Source organism: Cheilinus undulatus, linkage group 7, assembly GCF_018320785.1.
Source record: "Cheilinus undulatus linkage group 7, ASM1832078v1, whole genome shotgun sequence".
Classification (NCBI taxonomy): Eukaryota; Metazoa; Chordata; class Actinopteri; order Labriformes; family Labridae; genus Cheilinus; species Cheilinus undulatus.
The window spans coordinates 30,929,036-30,951,232 of record NC_054871.1 but is presented as its reverse complement, the minus strand read 5'-3'; the positions used below and the strand labels follow the sequence as shown (position 1 = coordinate 30,951,232).

The 22,197-nt window shown below is 39.2% G+C and overlaps 1 protein-coding gene across 2 annotated transcripts in view; it reads right to left on the bottom strand.

Annotated features, from left to right (window-relative positions):
• slc44a5b (solute carrier family 44 member 5b) overlaps positions 1-21,963 on the bottom strand; it is a 54,084-nt gene extending 32,121 nt beyond the window's left edge. For both annotated transcript variants that reach the window (XM_041791728.1, XM_041791727.1), the window contains exon 1: positions 21,765-21,963. In XM_041791728.1, coding sequence (XP_041647662.1) covers positions 21,765-21,801 — 37 coding nt within the window. In that variant the 5' untranslated portion in view covers positions 21,802-21,963. The remainder of the gene's footprint in view (positions 1-21,764) is intronic.
• Positions 21,964-22,197: the final 234 nt, after the last annotated feature.

The following is a 22,197-nucleotide window of genomic DNA, read 5'->3' as shown; positions in this document are numbered from 1 at the left end:
TTTTAGTAACACCTTAGCTGAACAGCTTATCTGGGTCACAATCAAGACTCCCTGTTTGACCCAGCACAGTAAATATTAAACCATAGTTGCAAGCACCATCACTCACCCAAGGGGTTAAACTCCTACGGCTTAAAGCTGTGAATGATCACATATATTTGCTGATTCCTTGGTGTATAAGAAGTCCCAACCCCTATTAATCATCACATGTCATGGAATTTAATATCTCCAAGCAGCTGGGGCAGACTTAGAGGCGCATGAGTGGGCCTATCTTCCCATCTGCCCATTCACCAAACTGTTCCTGTCAAAGAGAAGAACATGCCAGTCCCGCTCCTGAGAGTGTGAAGAGTGAGTACACTGTACTACGTACATGCAAATCTAGAGTGTCTGTTCAGACTGTACATAGATTACTGAACTGTAGAGTCCCAAGACAACTCAATTCAATAAGCACAAAGCATTTTGACTTATTTTCTTAAATAAGAATCTTCTGGGCCTACTTTGACTGAATGTATACCTCCTCTATAAAGCATTAAATTCTTCAAAAACCAATAAAAAACGCATTAAACAGCCACAGTCTTGCATAGTACTATTTTTAAACTCGGTAACTCCATTTAAGATCTCTGAAGAATATTTTTTCTGCTATCAGGACTTTAATGTAGAGCCCAGTAGGTAGAGGCTGTGAATTGATGAATAGGCTACATGTTTTAAGTGCACAAAACCACTTGATGCATATAGCCCATTAACATAAAGAATGTTTTTGGGATGCATAAAATTTATTTATTTTGCTCAATGCATGAGTGCCAGAGCTAAGGGATGGTCAAAAGGCTTGGTCAGATGAAATCTCAGGCAAATATATATAAACAACGGCTCAACTGGAAAGAGGCCTTTGTACCAAAGCTCACTGACATGCAATGAAAATAAAGGTTTTTTATCGAGTGCCTTGGAGATTCTTCTGGTCTTTTCTAAGATGTCTTAGTAAACAACACTGCATTACTACTATAACAGTTCTGTAATTGTTTTATATTATTTTATTTTACATCATATCAAATTGTATTGTATCACATGGTAACCTCTATATCTAAACATTTCCAGTATCATATTCTATTGTTTTGTTGAGTATCATATGTATCGTATTGTATCATTTGTCATATTATTTTGTATTGCTTCATTATGTGTTACACAAGTACAGGTCCAACAAAAGCTGCAGTTAAACTGCCATTTTTACCAGATTGCCTAAATCAGGAAATGCAGTGCATTTGGTGGGGCTTTAAGGTAGAGTTTCTGTGATCTTAGTACCTGTCCTACTTTCACTTCATGACTTCAATATCTGCAGCGCAACAATGCATGTTGCATGGTATATAGAAATTTTCTGTATACTTTTGTATATTTGATTTAAAACCAACCTTGCAAAGCAAGTGGATCCCCCATTTCCGTGTTTCTTACTGGCAAATCCATCTTGCAAAGCTCCCATCTGAACTGTTTGGGCCCAGTTAGAAAGTGACAGGACCAATCAGCGTCGAGGGGTAGTACTTTAAGGTGCGGCAGAGTCGTGTTGTATGCAAGCAGCAAGAAGAGGCCGGTGCAATAATGGCAGAAGACATTAGCGTGGATGCTGCTAAAGCAAAAGTTTTATCAGAACTTGACAAAATTCTTCATTAAAAGAAGAACAAAGAACAGCAGTCGATTGTTTTCTTTTCAAAAACTGACATGTCTACAGTCACCAGGATTCGTGTTATGCAGCTCTCTATGGAGTGTACTCGTCTGTAGCGGCGCACCTCAGGTGGGGCTACGACATCATGTGTGTTGTTGCTCTGATTTGCCTGTAAAGATGTTACAGACAGAATGTTCATCCAATCAACCTCTGAGTTTTTTTTTTTTAAAGGCTTCGCCTTCCCAAACGCCATCTACAGAAGGTTTACCAGATGGATGTGTTTCACACATCCATCTGGCGTGTCAGGTTAATTTAAAAACAGTTTGGTGCCAAAAGTTCCTTGCGCTCAATACCACTGTTTGGTCAAACATGGCGCTGGTGCAAGCCACCAGTAGATATTATTAAACAGGCTGGGAGAATAAAAAAGATTTATTTGGATCTTCCACCAGATGGCAGTGTAAGCAAGGTAAGCAGATGGTTTCCACATTGAAATAGGCAGCTGTCAGATGGCTACATTCATCTATTCAGTGTAATACAGCGCAAGTCGCAGCCACGAGATAAAGTTCCTCCACTACTAACAACATTAACAACAAAGGAGCAAAGGAATAGTGAGTCATCCACCGTAATACTTCTGCATGTACAGGCAAACAGAACAGGCTACCTTACCCAAACAGCTGACACTGTGCAATGGACTTATTAAACCTGCATGCTAAAGTTTTTACAAACACTCGTAACTGCACACAGATGATCAACAAGCACAAACACACTGTCTAATTGAGGACTACAAAACAACAGGTAGCACAGAAGCTAGCTGGCTAGCCCTCTAGTAATAGATGGTGGGCTGCTAATTATATTATAAAATAAAAAAAAACAACATTAAACATTAAAAAAAACAACATATTAATGATGTAAAGCCCTTTTCACACCGCAATAACTACCCTGAAAACCGCCACCCGGCCGGAGAAGTCCCCCAAAATGCCTAGCGTTTTTTAAAGCGGCTGCTGCCGCCGTGGTACGAGGCAGCAATGACGTAGAGGTGCTTTGGTGAACGTCACAGCAGAGCCCACCCACAAGTCCATCACACACCCCTCCCCCAAAACACGGTAGAGTACCTCACAATCTCTGTATATTAACATATATAATGTACTATAAAATAAAGGGAATAGAGAATATGTTTCAGTGGTTGGTTCCACAATTTTTCTTCTAGTTGTCTTTATACGAAGGTAGAGCCCTGTTATAGAGCTCAGGATATTTAGGATACACCAACATTATGAGCTCCTCCATTGTTTGCTTGGACCCACCAAGACCGCTTTTTCTGGGATCTCTCCCTCCTTCGAAGTGATTGGCTGCTGCCAAGTGGCTGCCTCCAGAAAGTTCAACACGCCGAACTCTGAACGGCAGGGCATGTGCACGTTCATGTGGGCGGCAACCGCTTCTGGGTCCTACCGCCGCGGTTAAAACCGCTTCCCGTCTGCTGCCTGTCCCTCATTAAAATGACTGGAGGCGGCAAGTTGCCGCGCGGCGGTGTGAAAAGGGCTTTAAAGTTGTTAGGTGTCTTGTTTATGTGTATTTTTTTTAAATGACTGAATAGCTTAAAAGCTTACAATGGTGCTAACTCATGTTACATGTCATTACAGTGGCCTTATACCCTGAGAATGAACAGTCAATTAAAAATACAAAAAGTCAAACTCCCTCTATGAATCTATCAGGCAATTAAACAGCAGAGTAGCAACTAGCCTCTAAAATGTCAAATAAAGTATTAAAATATCTTTAAAAATGAACACATGAAAGTGCATTGTTTGAGAACAAATAAATACAGAGTACCAAACAATTGGTTATAGATAAAGAAGGAGTAATCATGAATATAAATTCTGTAACCAAAACTAAATTTAAATGTATTTTGTCAAAATTGGGCCAATTACCAAAAGTGACCATCCCCTGTAAACATCCTTCTTCTGATCCATCAGGTATCGACTATTGAACTAGTATCGTTTCAAGTTTCAAGTGTTGTTTAGTATCAAGTATTGTGATGCTTAGTATGGTATCAAATATAAAACTCTGGCATAATGACAATACTACACTGCACAGGCCTTAAAACTATGATCAGTAATCCAGATTCTTTAAATGCGAAAAACAAGTTTCTTATTTTGAGTTACGTACATACATATAGGAAATAATTCTGTTACACGCTCATCTGTTTGTTGCAAAAGCATAAGAAAAGGAGAAAACTACAGTTCATTTATCCACACTCACACTTACAGTATGTGCTGGGATGGATGCTAATATGCTTATTTGGGGATCATAACTTAATAAAGTCTGGACTGGGCACATTTGGAGCAAATCACAGAAACAATATAATGTATTACAAACTCCCTTCTCTGCTTAAAAATGAACTAATTCAGCACAATAAATAATTTGTTCAAGCAGCTGCAAGTTCAATCATTTAAAAAGAGTCTGACAAGGTGACATTAATTTTTTAAAGTTGATAAAAGTGTTTCAAAAGCCGATATCTCCGCATGAATGTAAGGTAGTAAAACAACAATGTTGCTCATGGGTGAAAGCACAATATAAAGTTTTGTGAAGTATTTGTCACAGTTGTATGTTTTACATCATCAAACAAACTTTAATATGAATCAAAGATTAAAAAAGTAAATATAAAATCCTTATGTGGAAAAAAAGTAACCCTCCCCCCACCAGTAAAACATGAAATTACTGTGCTCAACCACATTTTTGAAAATCCAAATTTAATTTAACTAGCCAGGCCTGATTACTGCAGCCTGCACCTGTTGAATCAAGACATCCCTTCTGTCTGTTGAGAGGAAATAGGCTTAAAGATCTCAAAAAGCAACACATCCTGCCATGACCTGAAGAAATTGAAGAACAGATGAGAAACAATGTCATTGACATCTGTCAATTTTGAGAGGGTTGCAAAGGCATTTCTAAGGCTTTGAGACTCCAGATAACCATACTGAGAGCAATTGGAGGTTTACCACTTGGAACAGTGGTGAAGCTTCCCAAGGGTTGGCCGGCCTACCAAAATTACTTCATGAGTGCATCAATGACTCATCCATGAGTAGGAGCTGCTGACCAAACAGAACACAAAGGGCTCACCTCACATTTCCCAAAAAACATCCTGATGATCCACAAAACTTTTGGGAAAACATTCTGTGGACTGATGGAACATTAAATGTAACTTTTTGGCAGGTGTGTTTCCTTCAACATCAGGCTTAAAACTAACACAGCGGTTCATAAAAGGAATACATTAAAACATGGTGATGGAAGTGTAATTGTCTGATCGGGCTGCTTTTTCTGTTTAAGGACCCTTCTTTTCATGTTTCTTGATAGCTGAAATAAACTTGGGGGACACACTGAGTGAGCAGGAGGGCTGCATCTGGCCCCTGGGCTACCGATCGCCACCACTGATCTGAAGCATTAGTGTGAAAATATGCAAAAAAGTAGGAGAAAGAAATCAGGAAAGGGGCAAATACTTATTCAAAGTACTGTAGTCACGCCTGCTTTTCACCTGTATAGCAGTAGAGGCAGGACAGAGACACCAGTAGAGAGATAATGTCAGCAGAGTGAGAAAGCAACAGTCACCGGTGTCCTTAAGTTTACACAGTCACATTTCTGCACTTCTTCATCCTCACCATCAAATGTACACTGAAAAAGGTGAGAATCTTGACAGATGGAGAACAGTGGGTGTCAAAGGTTACAAAAACACTGGTGGGTCTCATGACTACATGGAGGTGAGTGCCACTACAGAATCATGAGCACATTCCTGACATGCTCTGCAGATTCTTTTTACTCTTTGCCATGTGAGCTGATAACTTCCCTTTAATCATATCTCTGATATCTGAATGTTTCCTTCCTCATTGTTAAAAATGCTCTCTTATGGCCATCTGTTTGGCTATCACTGAAAGCAGCTCATTTGCATTGTGTTTTAGGTCTAAAAATGGGAGATGCTCTGGGTTAAGTGTGTGAATTCCTCAGCCAAGGACACAGTGTCATCAGACCAGGTGCTCACTGCAGCATTTGCAGAGCACAAGCATTGAAAGTATTAAGATACTGGCCTCATTTTAAAAAAGACAAACATGCACAAAGAATGCACAAAGCATGCATCACACATAATCCTTTTACATGGGATAATACATTGTGAAACTGAAGAAACAGTCAATACCGCAGAGACCTTTACGCAATACTGCCATAGAATATTGGATTATAAGGAACGTGAAGGCACCTGAAGTGAGTCAACTACCACAAATTAGGGTCAAGTACCTTGACTAACATTAAGTTGTAACTAAAAATAGCTCCATACCACTTCACATTTAATATGTGCCTTTTAAAAGGCAGCCACTAAACACAATGTACTGACAAATTAACTATTCCTCTGTGTGACTTAAGTTGCCTCCAACTGCTTTTTTATACCTGTGCTTGTTGCTACACCCACTTTGCCGGGAGGCTGCATCACATTAAGTCACATCAGAGCTAATTAGAGGTACAACTGCTGGCGTCCAGTATGATGCGAAGCTGGCTATCAGACTAGAAGCTGTGTTATGAGTACAAAAATATGGAATTTCTCTTCCTAGGTTGTGAGTATACAGGTATTTACAGGGTAAGAGTGATCAAAATAGTTTAGTCCATATGGTAATTCAGTAATTCAAACTGCAACACGCTGATATCAAAGAGAGGCATTAGTGAGAGGACGCTTGTTCTACAGTGTGTCAGGAAGAACAGGAAGTGCAGTGGTTTGTTGATCAAGCACACTGTTCAGAGTTGTAGAGCATGCCAGTATGTACAGCTAGAGAAGCAGTGAGCAGCAAGGTCCCTGACCAGCTGAAGAAAAATGAGGGCAGTCATTATGTTGATCTGTATGGAAGCCCTAAGCATACAAAGATCCATACATTTTATTAACTTCATTTTCCTGTGATAACAAGTCATTCCTGTTTTTTTTTTCTCTCACAAGATCAATTTATTTACCTCAAAAATAGTCTTCACTTGACTTATTGGGTAATGGCATTACAGTATGTTGTGCTCTGGCTCATCACAATGACCATAATGTACCAATTTTCGGTACTTTTGTATGTGAATAATATGCAATAAGCAATGTTATATAACCTCAAAACTCTTGAATTTTAGATATTTATTTCTCAATTTCAAAACTCTATCAAATATCAAATATATCAAAACAACACCAAAAACTGTTTGTAATGTAACATCACAAGTGTTTTTATAAATTACTCCAACATGGAGGACCTAAACTACTATAACTACCCAGTTTTTTCTTTATATTGCACAAATTAAAACCCAGCCCACTGCCCCCTATAGGGCCAATAAGTTTAAAACAAATGAACAATGGAGTATGGAGTCAAAATAACTAAAGAAACAAATAAAGGTATAAAATTTTACCAATTAAAGTACCACAAATGAAAGTAAAGAAAACTACTTCATCTACCATGAACTACTGCACAAATTTTTTCCTCATGCAGTTCATTTTCCAACAAAACTAAGACGTCATCTTTCCCTGCTTAGAGCAGAGTGTACTCCTCACTCATCAATCAATCATGTGTCCATCCACGCAGAAACATAACGGAGCCTTAATCTGAAAAACATCACAAACCCGAGCCATGCACACACAGTCAGTTACGTTCTCTATATATACAGGCAGCCTACATCTCAAAAAAATTGAATATCATAAAAAAGTTCAATATTTTTTGTCACTCATTTCAGGAAGTGAAACACATATACGTATAGACTCTTTACACATAGAGTGAAATATTTCAAGCCTTTATTTCTTGAAATGTTGATGATTATGGCTTACAGATATTGAAAACCCATATAATATATGGGTTTCACTTTCTGGAATGAGTGACAAAAAATATTGAACTTTTTCATGATATTCTTTTTTTTTTTTTAGATGTGCCTGTATTTACCGCAAAAAATAAGAGAAAGTGGCAAATTGTTTTATTCTGCGATGAAAATAAGCAGTGAGGACGAGCCTGTTGCTCTGTCACTCCTTTGAATTCACTTTGGCTCTATCCATCCTTCTTAGGGCACCAGCTGTGCCAAGGTGGAGAGATGGGGAGCAATTTTTAGGACACCCTCACACTAGTCAATCCGTACCGTGCCTCAATCCAGTAGGGGTGGGTAAAAATATTGATTAATCGATGCATCGCAATATTTCTCCCCTCAATTCAATATTGATTCAGCAAATCCTCTGAATCAATTCACCTCTTGGCCAGTGGGGGTCACTGTGCTTGTGATTCGTGTTGTATGGACGGAAGCCGCACTCGACCAAACAACAACCAACCATAACCATGTTATGTGAGGTTTATCACAATTTCCAAGAGGAAAGAAATATCACTAAAGTTTACATGCACTTTACTTTTTCAGAGTTTATACAGAACTGGCATGTTTTTTTGCTTTTGTACTCCTTATGCACAAATAAGTTATTATTGTGCAAATTTTTATTTTCAGATGTTATTGCTAAAAAATGTGAGGTGACCTACCACATATGTTCACATGGACATGAAAATAATTATTAAAAATTGTCAGCAGGTCATTTGTGTATTTCTACTTCTTACTGAATCAACATCAAAGCATTTAAATCGATATCGAATTGAATCGCAACCTCAAGAATCAAAATCAAGTTGAATCGGGATGTTCTTACCAATATCCAGCCCTACAATGCAGTGTCTGTTAGGTGACTAAGCAAACAAACGTATCCCTTTATCTAGTATATTTCCATGGTTGATCTCCACATGATAAATGGGCAAATCATGGTGTTTACAGTGAGGATTCAGCATGAGTGAGAGAGAGAGAGGGAGGCAAACAAGCAGGAAACAGCGGGAGCTGATCTGAATTATCAATCATCAAACTGCTTCCTCAGATTAGAAATTTTGCCGTGGTAAACCTTGAACTTCATGTCACAAATATTGCAGCGTAATCTGTAACGTATTTTGAAAAGTGGAGCACTACTTCGACCGCTTCCTATCAGCCATGCTTGTTTTGTTGATTCAGTTAGCTGCTATCGATGTCATTACTCTCTTGCGTGCAATGCTGCATTCGCATCCGGCATGGAAAATTGACTACTCTTCCACTCTCTTGCAGTCACAAGGATACGTTTTGGTACCGAAACATGGTACCGTTTGATTTTACGTGAATTGGTACTCGGGAGTACTGACGGAATTTGGTCAGTAACTATAAAAGCACCGAATTCAGTACCCATCCCTAGTTGTAACACTCACAGACAGCATGCATTTGTTGATACTACATAATGTGCTTATGCAATTACAATATAATATATAAATAGCATCACAACCCTACTTGCTTAGTTATCAAGTGTGATCAGCTGATCTCACACAAGCCCTCATCAGTTGACAGCCAGCTGATTCGCTCTAAGTACACTATTGGCTAATTGTATTCATGCTGCCATTTTTCAACTGCTCTAGCTTGGTTGCAGCCCCCTCTGCAAGCTGCAACCCTCCTCCACCCCAGCTTCTCCTTTATGCTTCATCTGACTTAATCGATGTCATTCTGTTGTCGATGATGCCTGCTCTGCTCTGGGTTTGTTGCTGCATCTCTCCCTGCCTCAGGCTCTCCCTGTAGGCACAGGAAGAGCAGGAAGGTGTGCTATTCCTGCTTGATGCTTTCCACATAGGCTTGTGGAAGGGCAGGGGATCTCAGAACAGCCACATTGCTGAATATAAATAACAGCAATATGAGCAAAGTATTAACTGCTAATAAAGAAAAAAATGTATAACTGCAAATCTTGTTACTTGATAAAGTGGTCTTGACTGAATCATAGCTTCAAAGAGTGTATTTCTTGTCTCAAAACATACAAATATTTAGTAGCTTAAGAAATACAACACCTGAAGTTTTTATAGTATTGCTTTCAAAAACATAACATTTTCCAATAAACAGTGTTTTATTAATATTTCATACTGTTATGCAACTGCACAGCCAGACATGCAGCACTAAGGCAGAGGGTGGTGAAGCTGGCGAAGAGATATTGTAAAACGAAAGAACTATGTTGCCTGACAAGGTACAATAATTTACCAGAACTTTGCATAAATATGACTTGCTAGCATCTATAGCCTTCTGTTTGCAAACCAGGAAACAGGCGATGAGGGAACTTGTTTCTCTGAGAAGGACTTTGAAACATCTGTTGCTGCTTACACTTTCTTCATGGGAAAATTAACATTATCTGGAGATAATTGTCTAAGCAATTTAACTTCTTAAGAAAATATGAATTTACTTGTTATTAAAGGAAACCAGAATAAATGAAATATGTATGAGTACATGTCAGCTTAAGGCCAGAATGCAGAGAATAACACTTTGTCCTTTTGCAGGACCAAACAGACAACAACATTCAGGTGACATAAGCATGTGCTTACTCAGCCTTGCTAAATTTATCTTAAACTGCTGTTCCTATCTGACTTCTTCCACCAGAGTGTTGTGCTTTCCTCTGTCCCTCAAAAAAGAATTCAGTGAAGGGTTAATAGATAGAGGTGAAAATGATCTGTGATGCCTGGACACCAGCAGACTCTGCATTAGATAACGGCTGTTTACACTGCACTGCAGTCTGTCAGCACAGGACTGGATGTGTGCCGCTGCTGTAGTCGGGCTGAATAGAGGTCTGTAGTCAACAACATTTGGAAAAAGCCTGGCAGGCATGCTACACTGGGACAGCTAGACTCACTGTTAGCTCCACTAACTGCTAGCCTCCTCTATTGAAATGGTGTTGGACAGTGTTGCTGTGCCCTGCTGTGACCAACAGATTTACACATAACACAACAATCAGTGGCAAGATGTGGAAGAAAATGAAGCAGCACGGGTTGAGGAATAACACATCTGGGTCACACAAAAGATGAGGCCTTCAACCCACAGTTCTGTGTGCATTTGTAGTTAATCTGCCATGATGACCAGATCTTTGTATGGATCATCACAGTGGGGAGCACCTAGCATCTTAAACTAAGTCTGTGACAACCATAGAAAGTCCCACCATTTAATAAAAACTCTGAAAGTGATGAAGGCATGGTGACAGTGCCTCAGTCTGAAGTCTGTGCTGACTCTCAGATTCTGAAGTATGCGCTGAAATCGCCTGCTGAGAATCAACTTGAGAGTGGCAGTGCTAGAAAAGAGCCACATGTAACAGCTCAGCCCAGAGAGATAAAGCTTCAGGAAAAAGTCACAGAAGAAATTCATTGTCTTTCATTGCACAATTTAGGAGGAGAATGAAATCTCCCAGTTATCTCCCATGACTCACTTTATCACAAGGTTAAGACTGCTCAGTAGTTATAGAGTCACATTTACATTTTTGTTACACTGTTGATAGTGTAAGATTTGCTAGTGGAAAAGCAACTTTAACCTCTAGCAAATATAGAGAATCTGTGTTTTGAATGTACATAAATCACAATGTCAAAGCCTCAGCATGATTTGGAATATTAATAATACAGTCCAGAGTTGAAACTTTCTTCATATTCTTTATCCTGTTTCCATACCCCTCCCTCTCAATAATCCTCCGCTCGTCTCCATAAACACATCCAGTACACAGACACGTCAACGCGGGCAGACACAGGCACCAGTGTCCCTAGGCTTCACTGTCCAACACAGGCCTCATTCATACCGTGGTCAGGCAAACAGCTCGAACACTGCAGGTGCTCTACATGGGTTGGGTCAGAGGGGACAAATTTGGAAAGGACGTTTTTTTTATGTTTACGCTCCGTCAATTCATAACCATTTCCAAGCTATAGAGGAAGCGAAGTGCTGTGATACTGTACTTCCTTTAAAGCTATGTTGAGCTTGGATCTGGTGTCGCAGCTACAAATAAACATAAAAGACAAAATAGAAATCGTTAAAAATTCAGCATAATGATGTTGCTCAGCAGGGTAGGCACAGTCTGTAAGTCTGACTGCTGTATACACTATTTTCATTCATATTTGATGAAAGCACTGGCTTCTGCCAATCCATAGAGGGAGAAAAAAAAACATCAGAGACAAGCTTTTGGGCCTTGTATTTTCCTCCTGTCTGTATTTAAAAACCAGCAGTGCTCAGGTTTCCCAGCAATAATAGTGTTCTGCTGTATGGCACACTGGTAACAAAGCTGCTGTGAAAATAAAGGCAAAACGCCATGATAGCATAGAGTAAGCTAAAGTAGTATACACAATATGATGCACATGATATGGTGCAAAATGGGTGTAATGATGTACAATACAATGCATGGTAAAATACACAATGTATAATGCATTAAGATTTACACTATGATATATGTTACAGATACAATATGCTTTATGGTATACAGTGCTTAACAAATTTATTAGACCACCCTAACCCTAACCAAAGTAAGGTTTATGCCACAGCTGCCCTAAATTAACAGCATTGGTAATTACCAAAATCATTTTTTATGTTTCTGCAATGGTTAATACACCAATATGTAGAAGCTCTTAACCCAAATGATACTTTTTAATGCTAAAATATATTTATTATTGTTATCCATTAATTTTCAAATTTACTGATATACAAAAAAAAAACTGAAAAAATAGCAAAGCACATCAATATTTCTTGATTAATATGTCAAATTATAGTTATTTACTTGCATTCCTGAACAGAAAAAACAGCCTAGTTTTAGTGGTTGAATGTTATGCTTGATTAATTTCTGACTTCTCAGAGAAGCCCAGTGAGCCGGCTCAAATTTGGGTGAATTCAGTTTGAAATCCCTCATTCCTGTTCAAAATGGTAAAACGTGGAGAGCTCACTGAAAATGAAAGAGTCCGCATTAAAGCACTTCATGATGCTGGATGGTCTCTGAGACAAATATGACAGGTGGTCCAATAAATTTGTTAAGCATTGTAGATACACATACAAGTCAAGATATGATGCACAATAAGTCGTTTACAATCATGTGATCATGTGGGGGTTAGGAAGTGGGAGACAGCCAATAGGAATGAATGGGAAAGGAGGAAATCACCCTGTAACAGCTCAAAATGGATCTCTAGGCTGCAATTATCAGCAAAAAATTTCTACATACATTGAATTTGATCCCAACACTTTACGAAAAAGTGATTTTTACCATAGTTTAACAGACTGACCTGGTGTGGAGGTGATCAATATCACAAATTACTCAGTCCTGCAAACTTCCTAGCGTAATCTATCCAGATAAAGGGAGACAAGACTCTGGGGGAGTTATGTACTAGGCAAAGAGTCTAGCTAGGTCTCTTTAAGATATTAAAAAAATCTAATTTTTTGCAAACATGCTTTTGACTGAAACAGTGTTGTTGTATCAACTGAATAAACATTGTGGGGTGAGCAACATTGATGATGTGCCATTTATGATCGAGCCTGTTACTCATGGCCCTTTTATGTTAGCCTTGGTAGCTAGCTCCCTTCTGAGTTCCATTTTCTTTTCCTCCATCCTTTGTCTTATCTAATCCACATTTAAAAAGACAAACAGGCACCAAATGAAGAGCCATTTGAGGGCAAAATAACCAGCTCTACAGAGCTGAGCCAAATGAACTGGGTCTCTTAAAAGAGACATATTTCCTGTCATAATGAGCGGGGCTTGGTGAGACAAGCTTCAGCTTAGGAAACACGCCTAAGGTCAGAGTTTAATGAGATAAACCATGTAAAAATGTACTGAGCCAAACTGGACCACTTTGTGGAAGTAGACCATATGTGAATGTTGTGTGACACCACTTGTCCAGGCTTTAGAAAGGGGCCTTTTTCCATTCCTGCAAGTTTTCTTTTCATTTTTTAACTTCTACATTTTTGGCCTGAATATTTCACAACTTTTGGGACAGCTTAACAATTAGGAATGTTAATATTTTCACACTTTGAACATTTGTCGTAGTCATAAACTGCTCAAAACAAGTAGCAAATGTTTATCTATTATATCGAAGAAATTAATGATGTCATCAGGTATACTTAGCTGTTGAATCAAAGAAGATATTTTCACTTGACAGGAGAAGTGACCCTTTTGGTCAAAACTGATCGTTTTCTTTATTGTGAATCACAAAAGAAAATGTTGGCACAGTGGGAGTGCACAACTAGTGATGAACAAAACATTGATATCAATATCAGTAATCAACATGTCCACATGTAAACAGAGGGACTAATACCACTGAAACAACAAACACAAATATTTCTCATATTGCACAAGATCTAATTAAGAAAGCAACATAAATAAGAGAGAAGATCAGAACAAATGTAACTAAAACACACAAATTGGGGTACTATCAAATTAGAAGGGTGGAACGGGCAGATATCCAGTCAGGAAATGCTTTCACATAGCAATAACCCACAGTAAAACACACATGCAGTGGACACAAAAACATATTCCAGAGTCCACAGTCATGATCATGCAAGTCCCCAAAAAAGACAAAAAGAGAGATTTGGAGTCCATCTCTGAAAAAAAATCAAAGCCGTTAAAAAGCTCCAGATGGCTCCCCTTTCTCATAACACAAAAATGTGGAGAGAGATAATACACACAAACACTTTCCATGTAGCACCCTGACTCTCTCTCTCCCCCTCTGCCTTTCTTGTATCGCCCTTCTGGATCCAAAAACATCTTCCCTGCCTTGCTCTTACTTCCCCTCTGGAGAACAGAACAACCTTTAAAGTGCTTGTCTTCTTATTGAGACAAGACAACAACATCCCAATCTCTGGTTTGGGTTGACTTAGCAGGTTCCCTTGGGATTCTGTCAACTATTAGCAGATGGTCGAGGACTGAGTACTTGGCACATCTTGGCATACCAGGTTTGGTATAGGCCCAATGGGTTACCTCAGTGCATACAGTGCATAAGGAGTGTTTACTGTGCATGCTGCATACAGTGTGAGCTGACAACATCCCCTCAGATGCAGAGAATAGTGAGATCCGGGTCGGGATTTTGACCCCCAAGAGAGGAGTTAGCATCTGAAAGTGTCAGACACTGACAGCTAGCCTGCTGCTGCGAGCTGAGGAGTAGCAATATTGTGGCTGGGGCTTTGTGACCTTGGTTACTTCTGTGGGAGCCTCCAGGCATGTCAGTGGCAGCCCTGTGTTCCTGTGAAACTAAACTTACTGCTGCCAGCATAGAACACTGACAAGATTAAAAGGATGAAGCTTGGGTTTATTAAGATTTCAAACATATGAGGAAGAGCCACCTCTTAAAATCCGAATATGCAATTCTCTCACCATAAAGATAAAGACAGTCTTTGTCATTAGACAGACAAAGATCTACAAGAAAAAAAGTTGATTTAAATAATCTCACCTGTGGGCAGGCTTATTTTTCATGTTTTAGCAAAATAAGATTTGGCAGACTCTTAATGACTAAATTATCCATTATGATGGGAAATTTGTTAAGGCAGAATACTAACAAAGATACCTAATTCAAGACGGACGAAACCAGTTAGACTACACATTTGATGATCTGCTAAACACCACAAGCCTGTGACTTCAATCAACTATATAACAAGTGAAAGTCACATGTACTGAAAAAAAAATCCAACTTGATGAATACTGAGTGAAAAAATTATGAATTACTGGGTGCACCTTTGAAAATTTGCCACGCTGATACAACAAATACCAAGTTTCTTAAATTATGTATTATCAAGTGAACACACAGATTTAAGTTCAGAAAACATTTTCTGGGGGAAATAGTTGGCTCAAATTTTTTTTTTGAGCCAACTAAAATGTATATTAATATTGGAAAAATCTGCTGCTGACTTGAGATTTTTAGTAATGAGCATGTTATGGCAAGTTAATGGCAACATGGAGTATCAGGTGTGGCCCCTCAGCTCAAAGAGGTGTGAAACATGTTACTTAACTATTTTACACTGGGCCGTCATATTTGTTTTTAAAGTTTCTAACCAGAGGTGGAAAAAATGCTAGTCTACTGTACTTAAGTAAAAGTATGTTTACTTTTGCTAAAATCTACACGAGTAGAATTTTACCTAAGTACTGAGTAGCTACAGAGGAGTTGGACAGTAAAACATGATCTTTCTTTATTAGCAGTAACAACATAAAAATGGACAGAAATGGTGCAATATCACTTGATTTTGGTGAAAACAAACCCAGTGTTTGAATGGCAGTAGATTAGGAAACATTGGAGCAATGCTATTAAACGCTATTGTATTGCTTTACTACATGATTTTCATCTTTAATTGACAAAGGGCTGTAAAGAAGAGCTCTGTTTTTGGGCCGAAACTAGACATAAGTAAAGCAGTCAAATGTTGGACTATTGGGCTAACACTGTGACTCTCACTGTTGTGACTTTGGATAAACAGGCTACATACGTGTGGCAGTGTACTAAGCTTATTTCTAGTCTTGATTTTTTTGATTCGACCAGTAGGAAATCCAGATGCACTCATAATAAATGACTCTGCATTACTATCAACATAACTTAGGATGAGATGAATGGGTTCAACACTGTGATGATTCATCGATGTACATCGATATATCAATTGGTTGATTGATGATCCAGTCAGATTGATGGAAAGTCAAAACATCAATCTAAATTGATGCTTCAAGCTACGCTTTAATTTTGAAATCCCCCCCCCCCCCCCCGCACGCCTGTTGACAGTTTCAGCCCCAGGTAGCGTCCTCAACTCCTCAACAAGCTAGCTGCAAGCTAGCTAACTAGCCGGAGTGCAGGGTTGCCAGGTCCACAGTTTTCCCACGGAATTGGGCTACTTTTAACATACTGCCGCAGGTAGATTTTCTTGTCTGCGGGTTGAGCAGACCCATTTTTTTACGTCTTGTGTATGAGTATTTAATTTCTGTAGCAGAACAAACTACTGTATTTACACTCAAGTACAACTAAAAAACCAGCAGAGAGGCAGGAAAACATGGAACATGGCACACAGACATACACACCACCCACAGAGAAGCAGAATGTCTGTGGCAATCAAGCAATATATGCAGGGTGGCAGAGGTTTTACTGGTTTTAGGCTAGTTTTGGGCTAGTTTTATTTGCCATTTGGGCTGGTTTTGTCACACAGACCTGGCAACCATGCCGCAGTGGCTTAAAGTTTTGTGGCTGAGGGAAAGAGGATTTCCTCTCCTCTCTCGGCTGTGTGGACATGTTTCAGACAGATGACGCTGCAGGACAGGTCCTCCCCCTTAGACTACGTCTACATCTTTATCCATATATAACTGTCGTATGAGATCGTTGACAGATAAAAACACTCCACTAAGGTAGCGTGAGTGTTGTCTGCAGCAGACCGCAGATACACAGAGAGGGAAATGTCCGCTGCTGCATGTCTCCTGTGATACACTGACTATTTCGCCATCTCATGTCAGATTTATAATGAAAATATAAGCTGTCCAAACTTAATGTGGTTCAAGCAGGACAGCTGCTCTCTTCATACCCCCACCCCCTCACCAAGTTATGAGGCTGCTCGTCCCAAGAGCGTCTTTTATAATAAACTTTTGCTCCATTCTAAACTCTCCACTTATTAAAATCAAGGTAGCAATAAATAAAAAATAATAAAAATTCATCACTTTAACATCATGTGCCCCATATTTAACCTTATCTAAATCTCATAAGATGAATAAACTAGAAAAATTAACCATATACCACATCAATAGGCCCCTGTGTAAAGTATGAAGGGCTGATATGGAGCAGAAATGTATGTTAAAGTCAGCATGTGTGTAAATAAGTTTAAGAAAAAAATTGCATCTATGTCAGTAGCTGGTGTTTATCAGTTGTGCTTCATTAGGCCAATTAAATACAATCAACCTAGTGTTCCCAAGTGCTAATTCAGAGAAGAGATTTTCTATTGGACAGAAGAATTTCCTAGTATGGTAAGCTGAAATTTTGAACGGTTAAACGCTGAAGGAAATGATGGCAGTGTGGAAATCTTACGCTTTGGCTGGAAGAGATCAGCAACATGCTCTTTGTAAGAGATGTTCCAGTCATGTTTTAATGAGGAATAATGAGGTACTATGAGGAACGATTTAAATACATAAGATCACACAGCCTAATAAAAAAGATAAAAATAATGGTGAAAGAGGCTTTGAAGAAAATATTGATGTTGGAGTTGGCCAACAACAAAATTACTATTCAGACACCGGCAGCATCACTTGGTCACACACATTAAATTAAGATAGTCATTAAAGCCACTTAAATTCTATTTTTTATAAACACACCTGCGACATGCACTGTAAGGTCCTCATCTGTGCACTAGATTATGTTTGTGCATCAGTGCTATGTCTCCTCTGTTGTTGGGTAATGATTCATTTGTGTTAATAAAGCTAGTGTCATTTAGTGCTTTAGACCAATCAAAACTCATTTCAAGTCTCACTGTGCACCCCAGAGTCAAACCTACGTGTCTCGCATGAACATTGCTGTATCTCTATCACTCATTTTGCAGTGTATCTTTGGGTAGTATTTCATAAATCACTGTCGATGTCACTAAGCCTTCCAGTCACAAACAAACACTGACTATATTTGTACTGCAAATTGGAAATTTAAAGACTCCGTGCTGTCGCCTAGAAGGCCTCTTCACAGCTGAATGTCCCATTTTCACAGGCTCCAACAAATAACACGCAGTGCCTGCCACTGTGCCGAAGTGAATCTCTTAGAAATTATTTACTGACTCACCCTATCATTAGTGTGAATAATATACTTCAAACTTCCAGGCACTGACAAAGCTATCTCTTGGGTAAAGACACTTGAAATTAGAAGGGAGAGAACATAACCTGGTTGGAAATAATGACTAGAAATGCCATATAGAGCCATAAAAATGTGTAGGAGCAACGGGGTAAGCATCAGTCTCTATTTGAGGCGAGTTTTTGCAGAAAACAGTGACACATGAAACACACATTATAGCACTTAGTCTTTGGTGCAAAATGGGTCATTTGTGGCACAACCTTCTGACTGCAATTTCACAGAGCTGGCTTGCAGCTTTCAGTCAAGACTCTGCATTGACTCGGTATAAAAATGCAGCGTTTAGGGAAGCTGCCCAAGCGAGAAATTTGTTAATTAACAGTGTCCCCGACTCCACACTTTCTATGCTGAATGGAAGTCATATCTAAATTGTTAGTTACAAACCTGTCAGAGAATGATTATGAGCTATTTTCTTCTGCCTTTCTGACTGGCTGAACATTTTAGCAGAACAGTCAAAGCACACTGAATGCTTGCAACAGAGTTGGAAAGGTTATATAACATACTAGCCACAAGAGTACACTTGAATCTGGAATGTAGAGCAAATGGAGAGCTGCTGAATTTGAATGATGGCATAGCAGGTAGTTTGACCAGATGCTTAAAATGGCTCACTTATGATTTCTATAGTATTTTGACTACTTTTATGATACAGCTTATTTCAATCCAAAGAAAATCCAACATTACACTAGGGTCTGGTCGGTAATATTTCGGAGTTAGGCTGGGAAAGGCATCATGGCAGTGTCTCACACAGCCTTATCTGCCTCTGCTACTGTTAGTGATTTCCCAGAATACACTTTCAAGTGAGTAGGTGGTTTTCTGTTGAGAAAAAAGTGAGAACACTAGCACTTCTACCATAAAACACGCCTTGTGGCTGCTGTTCACAAAGATGATAGGCGCTCTGCTGATTATTTTCTTTCTGTGTGAAAATTGATTGTCTCTCAGAGATAGTTTGACAAGATCTATTCAAATAGCCAAAGAGGAAAGTGAGACTTGACGGAATCATCCACTTTATCTTTTAAAATATTTACAACACTAAAAAGCAGAAAATATAGATGTACTACAAGCAGTAAAAAATTTTGCATCTTTTTGTTTGTCCACAAATGTGGTGTGCAACATTTGCACAAGTTGCAAAAGCTCATTTAACATGTTTTCTATTTCTGATTGTACTTTGCTGAGTTAGCTAATGGAACAAAAGCATCAGGGAGCCTGTAAAATAAAGCAGCTGACCTAAACACAGGGAGGCACCATAACTCCTATCCAAAGCTCCACTGGCTAGGTGGCTGGACACTGTTAGGGCTAAATTATGTTCCTTAATTACACTGACTCACTATATTTGGGGTAATTCTCTGCAGAGGAGCTAATGAGTTTAAGCAACAAAAAGAAAAAAAACCTACAAGTGTATGCATATGTGAGCCTTTGTAATAATGCCCATTAATGCCTAAATAATGTTGGTAATGACAAACAGTCTGTACTCCCAACCTATACTTCGCTCTGTTCTTCCAACACACACATAATCTCTATCGTCAGGTTTATGGTACACTGTAAAGTACCGGTTTGAACTTTAGAACGGGGAGTGATCAGACTTGAAGGCCCCGTTGGTGAGCTGCATGTCTGTGGAGGGCAGTGGGAATCAACTACAGCTGACAGGTTGCAGGCGTGATTGGCAGAGTGCTGCAGTCATGAGGTCAGGAACACACAGGGTCAGCATGTGAGGAAATAACAAGACACGGTAGTTTCTCCATCCAAGAATCCATCATGAGCAAACATTTCACTTCCAAAACTGCAGAGCTACTGCTTCTAAGAATCTAATCTCCCTAATAGTCCACATATGTGTAGTTATTATGTACCACTAAACTGTTTAGTCAGTGATAGTATGATGCAATATGTGAAAAAGGATGACTTTAAAAGGTAAACAGCTAGTGAGTAGCCATTATGCTTTGGTCACCTCGCTCTTAAATCACTATATTACATCAGATCAGATAAATCAAAAGTTCTCCTTAAACCTGGCAATGATGTTTTTGTTAAGAAATATTTGACTAAAATAAGCCTTTAGATGTCTTGTCCATATGTTGCATCAGTTTCCCTTTGTGGTCCTGCTGTAGCTTGAGAGCAGCTGACAGTGGTTAATAAAAAAATTAGGTGATTTAAAATTTTATGCAAGAAAGCTAAACATAGAAAAAATGTATGCGTGGTTTCAATGGTAAAAATTGCCTTTTAAAGTAAATCTTTGTTTCCAGGAAGCCCACTGGAGCTTGGAGTCTGGTAGTGATAAAGGATTATACTGCTCTGATAAACAACATGATTACAAAGGCAGACTAAAGGAGAAAAAAATCTGTTCATGGATTAAACACCTCCATGTGAGTAGGTTAAATGCCGACTGCATTACATCAAACACTTTCTATCAAAGCTGTTAACATTGCTTTTAATAACTCGACAACCAGAGTGTAGTTGTTATTACAAAAACTTATTATACTTCTAAGTAGGTAAGATGAGATAAGACTGTAGCCTATATATAGAACCTGTTAAACCTTGTCATATACACGTAAACAACACAAGATCACGAAGAGGGGTAACCTAAGGATAACCTACATAGCCTATGTTTGATCCAGTGTGGCGCGGGAAAAAGGTAACCTCATGTACTAAAAACTAGTTACTGGATCCGTGTGACGTCAAATAACAAGCTAAGTAGCCAACTGAGGATAAAACATAAAGTGGCTTCATGCTAGTAACTTCCTTCATTGAGGCAATACAGAAATACTCTAATTCCAGACCACCACTTTTTGTCTTGTCCAACCAACGGGATATTTTGTGGTCTTTGGCTTTGTGTTAACGTTTAAAAACAAGCACAGTCATCTGATAGCATCTTACGGATAAGTGACAGGCATTGCTCATTTATCTCCAGAGGTGTAAAAGCTCGACCAAATAGTTGTGGCCGTGAAAGTAATGGAAACATTAGTCGATATTGCTTATTCGTCTTAGCTAAAGCCGAAGACAACGCTCTTTTCCGTTATACTGTCACATCGTAGTTACATACCAGCGTTTGGATATAGCCTAAGTGGGTGAGGAAAGTGATAAGATTTATTGTTGTTAATAGACTCCCATTGTGTGGGCTTTAACACCAGGTAAACAATAGGCTACAGTTAAACAAAAATATAAGCATTGGGTTAAACCGGGTAACGACAAAGATGGTAAGGACAAAGGGTGAATAAACACATGAGGATATGCGCTTGTTTTCGAACGTCAAAAACCGTTGATAACGTTATTCAACCGTTTATGCGTATTTTCGTGTCAACCGTTGAATATTCTCCTAACAGTTAGCCAGTGTAAATGTAAGCTAGCTGAAGTCCCCGTTAATCACGACAGTGAGTCAAACATCATTCAGGCTAAATTAAATACCGTTGTATCCGGTTGTCATAGCGGTACACGGCACAGAGGAAAATTATCCTGGCATTTACAACAAAGACGAACCGACTCACCATAGTAAGAGGAGGGGATGTCAGTCTTTCTAGCCATGGCACTTAATAAAACAGATGCAGCACCGTCGCCTTGGTTTTGGAGACCGCATATGAGAGTCGAGGAGGTGAACCGCAGTTATTTTGATGCCTTCCAATAGTCCCGTCGAGAAATAAACACAGGAACCCAAAGAGGTCTTCTCGGGCTCTTTGAGGATGCTTCGGCCACGCAGCTGAGCGTCAGTCGTGTTTACAGCGCGACGTCATTAATTATTCCAAAACGGCCTTAAAGGGGACGCAGCGCTCGGTGGCTGTTATTGCCGAGTGTCCCGTTTCCCTTTGTTAGGACGTGATTTAGAGCATAAACCCGCAGCGTTTTGTGAGGATTTTCGGCTGCAATGAAGATGTCCAGGGTCTATTTCAACGATGTTTGCGAATAAGTGGGCTTATGTCTCCC